The sequence below is a fragment of the Equus caballus genome, chromosome 1, assembly GCF_041296265.1.
Source record: "Equus caballus isolate H_3958 breed thoroughbred chromosome 1, TB-T2T, whole genome shotgun sequence".
In the NCBI taxonomy this organism is placed as follows: Eukaryota; Metazoa; Chordata; class Mammalia; order Perissodactyla; family Equidae; genus Equus; species Equus caballus.
The window spans coordinates 135,403,490-135,415,804 of record NC_091684.1 but is presented as its reverse complement, the minus strand read 5'-3'; the positions used below and the strand labels follow the sequence as shown (position 1 = coordinate 135,415,804).

General features: G+C 43.0%; 1 protein-coding gene across 2 annotated transcripts in view; it reads right to left on the bottom strand.

The window, feature by feature from the left end:
- The window catches only part of UACA (uveal autoantigen with coiled-coil domains and ankyrin repeats), an 82,271-nt gene extending 81,076 nt beyond the window's left edge, over nucleotides 1–1,195 (bottom strand). The window contains exon 1 of one of the 2 annotated variants that reach the window (XM_070269341.1): nucleotides 1,123–1,195. Coding sequence is in view for 1 of the 2 variants with exons in the window: in XM_023654563.2 (XP_023510331.1) it covers nucleotides 636–713 (78 nt within the window). In the remaining variant the exon portion in view is untranslated. Of the gene's footprint in view, nucleotides 1–635; nucleotides 925–1,122 lie in introns of those variants that run through there. The other variant, XM_023654563.2, reaches the window with a different exon arrangement.
- Nucleotides 1,196–12,315: the final 11,120 nt, after the last annotated feature.

Genomic DNA, 12,315 nt, shown 5'->3' with positions numbered 1-12,315 from the left:
GCGGCCGGGCTGCAGCTGAGCGCCGACGGCTCGCTGCCACAGGGGAGCCCTACACGGCCCAAGAGGACGACCACCTCCCCAATTCCGCCAGCACTTCCAGGGTCACCACTCATCTGGGGCTTTGTCTCAGCTACACCCCATCTCAGAAATCAAACTTCCCCGGGGACACGGCGACATCGGCCGGCCCACGACGTGCACCCAGCCCGGCCGCGCTCAACGCTGCGAGGCTCGGACCCACAGAAGGTCGGGAGCCGGGCGGGGGCGCCGCGTCCGCTGCCCTACGCACCGGGACGACGAGGCTCGGCCCCCGCTGCGGCCGCGCGGGCCGGGGGCGCGTGGGGGGCGGCGGCTGGCCCCGGGCGGGGAGCATACCCCCAGAAAGCCGGAAAGGAGAAGGCGAGCGAGTCAGCCCCGCAGCGCCAGGAGCCCGGAGACCTGCGGGTGAGCGGCGGGGAAGGGGCCGTCGAGGCCCTGGGGCGGCGCGGAGAGGGTCCCCAGGGTCTCGGGGCCGCCGCGGAGCCCCGGCCTGAAGTCGCCGCGGCCGGCGGAGCCGGACGGGCTGAGGGAAAGCCGAGGAGGACTCCGCGGCGCGCGGGAGGGGAGCGCCGGGGGCCCGGGACGCGCACAGGACTCACCGCGCTGGCGGCGGCGGCGCTGGACGACGCGGGCCCGGGCGCGTCCTGCCTCCTCAGGCGCGACTTGAGGCTCTTCATGGCCAAGCGTTGGCAGTCCCGCTCCCAGCAGGCGCGGCGCAGCGCGGCGCCACGGACCCGCGCGCGAACCTTAAAGTCTGCGGGCTGCGAGCGCGCGGAGGAGGGGGCGGCGGAGCGGGCGGTCCCGGCCCCACCTGCCACCTGGGGGCCCCGGGCCGCCGACGGCTGCGAGCCTGCGGCGGGGCTCCCCTCCCGCAGCCAATCCGCCCGCGGCCCTGGCGGGGGTGGGGCAGGCCCCGGCCAATCGGAATCCTGGAAGGGGGAGGGACTTCCCTTTCAAACTTAATAACACCCTTCCTCTCCCTGCTGGAGGAAAACTTTGGAACTTTTGCTGGGGAGCGGCGAAGGTGGGCGCGAGCGGCGTGAAAAGACGCGAGAGCCAGGCTCTAGGCCACCGGCGCCCGCCTACCTGGCTGATGGAGCCCCAGGTCTACAGAGAGCACGGGATCCAGCCTACGCCAGCTCTAGCTTCTCCGACTCCCCTCCTCTTCCCACCCACGTGCCTTTTCCCCAAGTAAAGTCCCCTTCCTTCCGTCTGGTTCCTGAAAGAATTTGTGGTTACCTGGACACACACTGGCTTTCAAGAGCAACTTCCCTTCCATCTGCTGACGTTTTACTATACAAATCCCAATACCTGGAAACTACTGTTCGCCTCAGAAACTCCAGAAACAAACAGCAGCAGCCTCTGTAAGGAATAAGGTGCTGGTTGTACAGAACATACAGTTAAGAACAGACTTTGAAAGACGTTATAGTAAATCAAAGCTCATGTTAGGTGCTCAATAATTATTTGTTGAGTGAAGAACCCACTGCTTTGGGAGGAAGGAGATGGAATGGGGGAGGCGGAGGGGACTTTTGCCATCAATAAAAAATGACCCACATAGCCAAAATGATTCAAAAAGTTGTAAAAGAAAAAAAATATCATGGAGCCAGCCCTGATGGCCTAGGTGTTAAAGTTCTGGGCACTCTGCTTCAGTGGCCCGATTTGGGTTTCCCAGCGCAGAACTACACCATTTGGCTGTCAGCATCCATGCTGTGGCCCGGTCTCACAGTGAAGAACCAGAAAAACTTACAATTATACACAACTATGTACTGGGGCTTTGGAGGGGGGAGGGAACACAACGTTTCAGGTAAAAATATGGGATGAGTTAATTAATTAACTCATGCTACCCAGAAATCTGGATTAATTAGAATCATTTAAAGGAAGCATGAAGAAACAGGCAGGTGAGCAGCACCCAATAATTTGTCATTAACAGACATCTTCAAAAGTCTTCCCTGGAGTCAGTTTTTCCCAGCAAAATGTTTATGCTAGCATGCACCCATTTGAAAAGACAAACAGTCCACGTCTCTTGGCTAACAAAGGATTCTTTTTGTGTGAAAGGTCAGTTGCTTTCTTTGGAATTTTCTTAGAGTAATTTAAGGTTTTCTTTAAATACTGTAAGAAAGTTTTCAGAACTCTCTTGGAGAAACAGCATTCAAAGACTGTGTTAACCCTTAATAGCAAAGTAAATAACAATGAACTACCTGAGAAAATTATTAATTTTTCTCTTGATTAGTCCTAAGGGTAGAAATTTTCTTTGACTCTTCCTCCTTCCTCAAGATCCACATCCATTCAGCTGTAGTTGGCTCTTTAGAGTGTCTGTGAATTGTCAGTCTCCGTCCTCACCTGACACTGCAGAGCCAAAATTACCTCATACGTGGATATTATGTAAGCTTCCCCACCAGCCACCAACCCCCAGTCTCACCTCTCCCATCACCAGTAAATTACCAACCATCAATAAAAAGTCATGCAAAATATTTCTCCCTTGCTCAAAAACCTTCAGAAGCTAATGAATAAAATCTAACTTCTTTACTTGGCATGTAAGGCCCCACAACATGGACCCAACCCTGGTCTCTAGCTAACACTAAGCAAGTTACTCTTCAGCCCATTCCTCAAACATGGGTCATGCCTTTCAATTTCCACATCTTTGTACTTGTTGATCCTCTCTCTAGTAATTTTCTCTCTGTCTACATTCAGCTAACAAAATCCTAGCCCACCCAAGAATGATTGGAAGGGGGGACAGGGGGGCTTCTGGAGTACTGTACTCCTCTACCTGGGTGCAGGTTACGTAACTAGAGTGTCCACTTTGTGCAAATTCAGTGAGGCTGTACTCTTTATGATATGTACTCTTTTATGTGTGTGTTATACTTTAATAAAATGTTTTTTAACTCATACATCCGTTCCAAATGCCCTCCTCTCTCACAGAGCCTTCCCTGATCACTCAGCTGAAGGTGATCTCTCATCCTCTGAATAATTGTACCTCTCATATGATACTGCCACATATGTTCTGAACAAGAGTTATTTTACCACTTGACTTCAAACTCCTTAAAACCAGGAAATAACTGATGTATTTTTGAATTTCCTAGAATGCTTGCATGTATTAGCTACTCGGTAAATCTTTCTGAATGGATTGATACATTCTTTTTGGTTATTAGACTAAATTATTGTTGTTTGTTCTGTGCATTCACGTAGCACAGGACTGGTACGCCCCCTGTTGTGAACACAGCAGAGTGGTCTGAGGCTACGGTGCTGCTCAGATCCTTGTACCTCAGTCAACTCCTTTGATCTGGACTGAAGAGAGGCACCCCTTTACCAGCTAGTCCCCTAGTTAAATCTTAAATGTTAAGTGGCTTCCTCTAGCACTGTCTCCGCCCAGTAATTGTCTGTTGAGTTATTAACTGCAGCCTTATATTGTGCTGAGTGTCTCCTGTTAGCATCCAAGTTCTCATAGCTCTGGTAACTGGCCTCTTTTCAGTTGTTACTGGATAAAGCAAAGGAAATAGACAGAGCCACAAGTACAACTTGCATCAAGCTCCAAAAATGTTGGGCAAGTTATTTTTATGAACTGTCTGCATGATGTCCCCATGGTGTCTGTATCCAGTGGCCTCTATGGATTTTTCCAGACTAGAAATTTAATAGCTGATGTCTGCTTATTCCCATTTGAGATGAGCTAAGTAAATAGCACTGGTTTGAATATGCAAGTAAGGCTTTTTTATATTGATCTGGAAGTTCCCTACATGAAGTAAAGTCACTATTATTAGCATTAAGCCAGACAGGTTTTGTTTTGTTAACTATTATCACTATTATTTATTTTTATCTTCTCTTCAAAGTGAAAGGCACTTATCAAACCTAGATGGATTTTTACTTATTACTGTACTGAATCTACATGAGGTGTTTTTTTTTTTGCTTCTTATGTTTTACAATATGTGAAACCAGGAAGAGAAATGCATTTTTAAAAATTATTTTACTAGGTTATACGTACACATAGTAAAGAAATCTCAAATAACCCAAAGGGGAAGTTAGTCTCCTTACCACTTCTGTCCCTTGGCTCCTGCTGTCAAGGAGCTTGTGTTCTACACTAGGGTGGAAAAGCTAACATATATAGCTCCACTGGAGAACAACTACTTCCCGCACTGTAGGATAGCATCACAGATGTGGGTGGTATTCAAGGAAAGAAAAGATTAGTAAACAAGTGTGCATGAAGGGAGGGCACCCAAGGTTGGGTGGGGCTTCCATGAGTGCATACAGGTGAGAAGGAACCCCAGGGAGGCAGAGGATACCCAGGGCAACCAGACAGAGCAGGTAAGAGAGCACCGTTGGGAGATCTCACTGATAACAATGTGATGATAATGGCAACAGGAAGACAAATGCAATTCCTTAGAAGGAGGAGAATAGTGAGTTGACACACAAAATTGAAAATTTACGCACAAAATGTTCCTTTTTCAAACAGGAAGATCTCCTTCCAGACAAGCTTCAGTTATGAATTCCATGTCCAATGACTTCTCTCTTCATTTCAGAGCTTCCTACCACTCCTGGGAGCCCCAGGGAATCTGGCCAACAAAGCTAGTCAATAATTCCATTCTCTCCCAGTTCAAATGCCAAGGCAGATAGCTGGCAGAGCCACATGTGGCCACAGGATCACGAGGAAGGGCACCCCCACTCACAACCCATCCAGCAGCCCCAGGAATGAGAGACCTGAGGCAGTTCTCACACCCTCTTCTCCTGCCACATTCAAAATTAAAACACATTACGAAAGAGAGCTCTACAAAAAATAAATAGGTCATCCCTGGCACTAATTTTAAAACCATCTGCATTTCTAGTAAGCTCTCCAATGACTCCATCCAAAACTACAGTAGGAAGAAGAAAAGTAGGAAGAGGAGATAGCTTCTGCTCCATATAACCAGACACTTATGTGAGTTTTCTTAGTTATTCAGCCAATTCTGGATGCCAATTCCCTGTTACAGAAGCTTATTTAATCTCTCCTGCTGAGGGTTGTTTTGGGTTCTGCTAGTTATCTCCCAAAGAGGGCTGCTTTCCACCTATCTCTCTGTCCTCCTTAGCATTTACAGACTGTCATTCACCTGTGATACATCAAGAGTGCCATTAGTTTCAATACTGAAAGAGGGAGCAAAAAAGCAGGGAGAGGCATGAAGAGGAACAAAACTAGACTTCCTTGGCATAATTGAGTTTCTACCTAAAAGCAGTGGAGATACCCACAGTTATTTCTTTGAATGCAGGTTTACTGTCAAGAAAACCTATCCCGTTTCATTTGGTGAAAATTAACCTTTGTTGTCAAGTCTTGATTACACAAAGCTCCAGAAATACTGTTGGCTTCACTTTAATGAGATTGATGGCCCTGAGTGCATATGGTTCAAAGTCAGAAGCTCTTTATTGCCTCTTTTAAAACAGGCTACTCATCCTGGAGCCAGATGAACGCGAGGAATTTGGTTCAGGGATCAGTAACCATCTGACTCCATAGTAAACTTCCCTGGACCTTGGAGTTTTCTTATCTCAGTCAGGATACCAGGATAAGCACAAACAATGACCCAACAGACTTTCAAGACTTCAGTACTGTCGAATAAGTTGAAATGATTCTTGCTTTTGAATTGAAACTATGGCAAATAAAGACTATCTATGTAGATTTTAAATGATAGTTTTATTTGTCCTCCTTATAATTTTTCCCTTCCGGATTGCCAGGGGCCTTTAAAAATTCTGGCAAGATATTAGTAAATACTCTTAATTGAATAATTAAATTACCAGCAAATTATGTGATCACGAGTTACTCCGTGCCAATCTTTGCTACTTATCCTAATGAAAGAACATTGCAGACAGAATAAGTCAAGGTAAATCTCATGTTCAAATGCTCTTGGTAAATGACTCAAGCTTTGGGATGCACATTTAACAATGAACTTATAGCCACTTAGATTAAAATTATTGTTGACTAAAGTGGTTTAAGTTATGCCAAAAGGAAGGTCATAGGCAATATATTAGATATATAGAAGTTCTAATAAAGATATATGTAAATATGCTTTTTTATGTATATTATATATCACATAGCATTATATATTATATGCTTTTTTAAATGTACTATTTGGAATTCTTTTTTAAAATAACTTAACAAATGAATACATCGTTGTATACATCCTGACTTTTATACAAAAAATTGAACCCATATGAGTGTGGGTAAAATATGTATTTTAAAAAGTTAATCTTAAAAATTAGTTCCTTGCATGATGTCATATGGGATTTATGTATGTATGTGTGTATGTTTAGACTTGATTATCAAAAGACTCAGACTTTTGATCTGAGCCAAACCCCATGGCGTAGTGGTTGTTTGGCGTGCTCCACTTTGGTGGCTGAGGTTTGCAGGTTGAGATTCCAGGTGTGGACTTACACCATTTGTCAGTCATGCTATGGCAGCAAGCCACATATAAAGTGGAACTCGATTGGCACAGGTGTTAGGTCAGGGCTGATCTTCCTCAGCAAAAAAAAGACTCAGACTTTTGTTTCCTGGAAGAGAATAGATTGTGAAAAATTTTTCCTGCATGTCCTTTCTTCAAAACTACTTGCACCAATGTTTAAATTATCCTTAAAAATTTAAGTATAATTTTGTATCAAATTGCTAAGTAATACTTAATTACAATGCTTATTTGAGAGAACATTTTAAAGGTACAATGTTTGCATATAGTGGCATTATTCCACATTGCATATAAGCCATAAGGGCTGTTTTAAAAGCACACTTTATTCAAAGAGACTTGTCCACTGTTATGCCCTCATAGATTAGCCATTTGTATATTCTTTACATCATCTATATCAATTTAGTACAAGTATCAAAAGACATTCTATAGCAGTGAATCAATGTATGCTTTTCCTAATGCTGTTTCATGAATGCTGTTGCCACAAGCAAAATATATAAAATAACTAATAAATTAAAATACCGACATATTCTGGACTTCAAAAAGTTACATTTTAGTTTTGCTGTGCTAGGGAGAAGCATGTATGCATTATGCTCCATAAACTTCAAAACCATCCCTCAACCTAAACAACAATTAAGAGCAGTTCCTTTGAACCTTAGAAGGGTGTAGTCCATGAATTGCCTAAGATCTAGGCATAGCATTTTCAGGCAAAATAAAAGGTATGTTTCTTCCACTACTGAGACATGGAGCTCTCAGAATAATCAGCTCTCAAGATCCATCAACTTTTGGCCTACAACTCTAAAGTGACACTCATCAAGTCAGCAAGTGTATATAAGCCTAAAAATCCTAATACTCAGATGGTAGGGCTCTTATTAGACAAATAAACCCTAATTAAAGTAACTTTGGGGAATTTCCCAATATGAATCACAGCAAATCACCTAACAACAATAAAGGTTGCTCACACTACCACAGAACCACTTAGAGCCAGAAAACTCCCAGCCAAGATCACATTGCTCCCGCCAAGCCAACACTATCCAGCCTATGCCAGAATGTTAACACTTTAAATGCTTTTGTTTAAATCACACTTCTTCCCAAAAAGAAATTGGGGTGACTTATAACAAATTTCACTACCATATTTCCAATAACAAAAGTAGGAAATAAACCTGAGCAAGGGAGAATTTTTTTTTCACTGGTAGTACAAGTATTATTGCTGCCCTTGAGTTTGAAATTTGACTTTCAGCTTCCTAATGGCCAGAGCCAAACAAAAATGGAAACAATCAGTGACAGCTTTAATACTAAAAAAAGAGAAGGCACAGCAAATTCTCAACAGAGGTAAAATTTTCCTGATGCTGCATTCTAAAATGAATTTCTCATATGGGTGTGGCTTTACATATAGGACAGTGAGCAATGTAGTAGACAATGTCCTCAACTACATTTATGAGTGTAGTATTTAGAAATATGTCTGTTGGGTGTCCACGATGTGCATTTATTCATACAGCGATTGTTGGTTAGTCACAGATGATGTGTGAGTGCTGGGAAAACAGAAGGGAACAAGGTAGACAAAGGGTCTTAGGGAGCTTAATTCTAGCAAGAGTGGGGGGTGAAGAGACAAAGCCAACAGACAAACCAGTGACCAAGATCACTTCAGAGAGTAGTACATGGGAAAGCAAAGCTAGTCATGTGCTAGGGAACAAGGGGCGGGGGGTGGGGGGGGGGGTGGTGGGCGCTACTGTAGACTGGGTGGTCAAAGAAGTTCTTTCTGGAGAAGTGACTTTGAACTAAGGTCAGAATGACAGAAAGGAGCCTGCCAAGCATAGATGTGGAGGAAGAATACTCTAGGCAGAGGAAACAGCAAATGCAAAGGCCCTAAGGGGAGGTCCAGCTTAGCATGTGGCAGGAGCATATTGAAGGCCAGTGTGGCTGGAGCATAGTGAGAGAAGAATATGAGCAAGATGAATTTGGAGAGGCAGGCTGAGGCCAACACAAGTAGGGTATTATGCGCCAAAGTAAGGATTTTGGGTTGCTTTCTAGTATGAAGCCTGTTAAACAGGGGATGATGTGATCTTTTTTATAGACCTTCCTGCTTCTGGGGAGAAAATTGATCATAAATGACCAAGAGAGGACATGAACAGGACATGAACAGGGTTAGAATATAGTCTAGAAATAGAACTAACTTGCTGGTAGATTGGATACAAAGAGTGAGACATTAAGCAACTAGGTGGATGGTGGTGCCATTTACTGAGTGGAGATGACTGACTACGGAAGTTATTTTTTGAAGGGAAAGTCAAGAGTTCTATTTTGGTCATGCTGGTTTGAGCTGCTCATTGAGCATCCGAGTGGGGATATATTAAATAGACAGCCTAAACAGCAAGAGTGAAACTCATTGGAAAGGTGGGGCTGGAGACACAGATTTGGAAATCAAGGGCAAATAAATGGAATTTAAGGCTATGGGACCAGATGAGATCTATTATGGAAGAGAAGGGCCAAGGGCCAAGATGTGGGTACTGCAACATTTGGAAAACAGCAGAGGAAAAGGTGCCCACAAAGAAGACAGAGGGAATGGCTAGAGAGCAGGCAGAAAACCAGAGTGGTGACTCAGAGGTCAGCCCTGCCAAATACTGTTGAAAGCGGAGAGGTGTGAAGATAGATGGGTGACCATTGGGTTTAGCATTGTGGATGCTACTAAAAGCTTTGACAAAATGGTTTCCATCAGGTTTGGTGAGAGAAGTCTGGCTAAAGTAGATTCAAGAAAGAATGGGAGTAGAATGGTCCAGTAGAGGGGGAAGGACTGATGAAACAGAGAAGGGGGACACCTTTAGGAGTTAAGTCCTTGAGAAGATGAAAAGGAATGTGATCCCTTAAACAGAAGCTTAGACATGTCTTCTGTAGTAACAGAGTGAAGGCAAAAAATACAGATTCAAATACATATAGGTTGGCATATTTAGTGGAAAGAGAAGAAGGTCTCAAGTGGATTTCTTCTGGTTTCTCACAAATCACGATCATCAGTTAAAAGGAAGATGGACAGTGAGGAAACAGGGTTTTTGGAAGTTTGAAGAGAAATGAGAAAGTATGAAATAGCCAATGTTTTTCAACACTCCAACTCCAAAATGTCAACTTGTTCTGCCTGACCTAAGAAATCCCCAATGTGATTCTGAGAGTATGAAGATGATTTCTCAATTGATATCTTTCTACCAGCAAAGGAATCGGTCCAGGAGGGAGCCTCAGTATCTAAACCTCCAAGTAGCAAACATTGGTTAATTTGTGTTCCTAAGCTATACAGATATTTGTCAAAATGTTTGTTTACCAAAGCGCCACATCTCACCCTTTCATGTATGTATGAACTCCACAGCACAAAATCCTACTACAACTCTTACCATATAATAACTAAAATGTGTTGAGATAGTACCATGCACCAAACACGGTGCTAAGTTCTTTACCTGTGTTAATTTCTGGTAATCCTCCAGCAACTAAATGAACATGATGTACTATTATTATCCCAGTTTTGTACATGATGAAGCTGAACCTTACAGAGGCTAAATTATATCAATATTAGAGACTACAAAGTTGTCCGTGAGATAGGAAGGATAGAGTCAGCAATTATTGACACCGTGTGGTTATGAATGCAGTTGTATAAATAAATGTAAAACCAAAACCTAATAAGGTATTCACGGTTGTAAATAATTTGTCTATTGAGAAAAAAACTATAAAGCCAAAACTTAAATAAAATGACCTATACTTCAGGGGTGGTGGAGGAAGCCCTGGATTGTAATAATTGCCCATTTCCCTGGTGTAAACACTCCACCATGGAGTTCAAGCTACCAATGTGATGTAAACCAGTTCACAAAATTCTTTAAAATTTATCAATCAGCTTTTGTGAGTTGTCTCCAGCATACCAGTGGAAGATGCTAGTATGAATCCTTCTGGTACCACCAGAACTCATGTTTTCTTGGGTATGTCTAGCAAGGATAACTTTGAGATCCCAGAACTCCAGTTGATCTGAGACTATAGACCCCCTCCTAGGGACCACGTGAAGGAAATAAAAAGGGAACTCTAGCCATGAATTTTATTGATTTTAATGTGTTTTTGAAATTAGGGTTAGAAATAAGTGTAATAGAACATCTTGTTTCAGTATGCAAATTATGTTTTATTTTCTCTCTTTTTTTCAAAATATTGAAAAGATTAAGTGAATAAGCTATAATTAGACATAGAGATCCGCAGAGTGTTCATTTCCCGTGATTCAACATGTCTATGTAATTTCAAGCCTAAATTCTTATGCAGTAGTTATACAGCTTCCTCAAGGAACTGCTTGAGAAGTTGTTGTTGACCTATTGGATAATGTAAGTGACCGAATTTTCTGTATGAAAACAGTTCACACACAGAGATTTAGCTTAATGCCTACTTAGACAAAGGATTCATTGACCTTCTGGTTTCAGGTTTAAGAATATGAATACTCATCAAAGTGGGGTATTTATAAAGTCATGGGTGATTGTTATGTGAACTTTCAGAATTATGTCTTTCCGGTTTCATTTCTGATTCATGTCGGAACACGTATAGTGTAGAGTCAGGATTGAAAGAAGACTCTAGGGTAGAATCCAGCTTTCTTTCAGACACGTTCCCTAGATTTTTTTTCTATGTCAATGTTCCTAGTATTGTAGAAACACTGCATTCTTTTGTCACTTTAAACAAAAAACTAGTGAATGCTGTCCAAAATTGAGATTCTAGAAAAATATCTCAAAAAACAAGTGAAGTAACAAACAGCATCATTAAAAACAGGGAGAATTAGTCAACATGAGAGCTTGTGATTGAGAAAATTCATTTACTCATTCACTATTTACTGAGTACCTACTATGTGCCAGGCACTGTTCAGGGTCATTAAGATTAATCATTGTTCCTAAAGGAGAAAGATTGAAAAGTGATGAGTGTCAGTGTGGCTGGAACAGAATGAGAAAGGGCAAGAGAGGGAGATGACCTGAGAGACAGAAGGTGGAGCAAGAATATAGACCATGTGGTGCCTGTAGGATATTTAAGGGCTTAAGACTTTTCTCTGAGGGACATGGGAAACCATATCAGGATTTTGCAACAATCCAGGTGAGAAGAAATGGTGACCAGATCAGGGTAGTAGCAATAGAGAAGTGATCAGATTCTGAATATATCTTGAAGGTTGAGCCAATAAAAATCCTTGATAGATTGATGTAAAATGTGAGAGAGAGTCAATTATGAATCCAGGCACCTGGAAGGATAGAGTTGTCATCCACTGAGGTGGGCAAGGCTATGGGGGGAGCAGGTTGTAGGGAAGGATTAGGGAAGATCAGGAGTTCAGTATGGGACATGATAGCATGAGATGTCTATTGCATATCTAAGTGGAGATGACAAGTAGGAGACTGGATGTGAATGTGGAGTCCAGGAGAAACGGCAGGGATGGAGAGATAAACTTGGGGGTCATCAGGATATAGTCGATATGAGACTGTATGAGGTCACCAAAGGAGGAAATATGGATAAAGAAAAGAGGACCAAGGACTAAGGTCTGGGGCACTCCAATATTAACAGGTTGGGAGAAGACAAGGAACCTGCAAAGGAGATGAAGAAGTGGCATCCAGTGAAGAGGGAGGAACACCAAGATTCTGGAGTCCTGGAAACCAAATGAAGGAAGTGTATCAAGGAGGAGGGCGTGGTCAACTGGGTCAATGCTAATCAGTTGTGCCTGTGAGGACTGAAAATTACCACTGGATTTATCGCTGTAGAGGTCATTGGAGACCTGAACCGTGGGCAAGTTAGTGGGGTAGTGGGTACAAAGACCTGACTTCAGTGGCTTTAAGAGGAAACGAGAGGAGGGGAACTGGAAACTACAATAACAGATAACTCTTTCAAG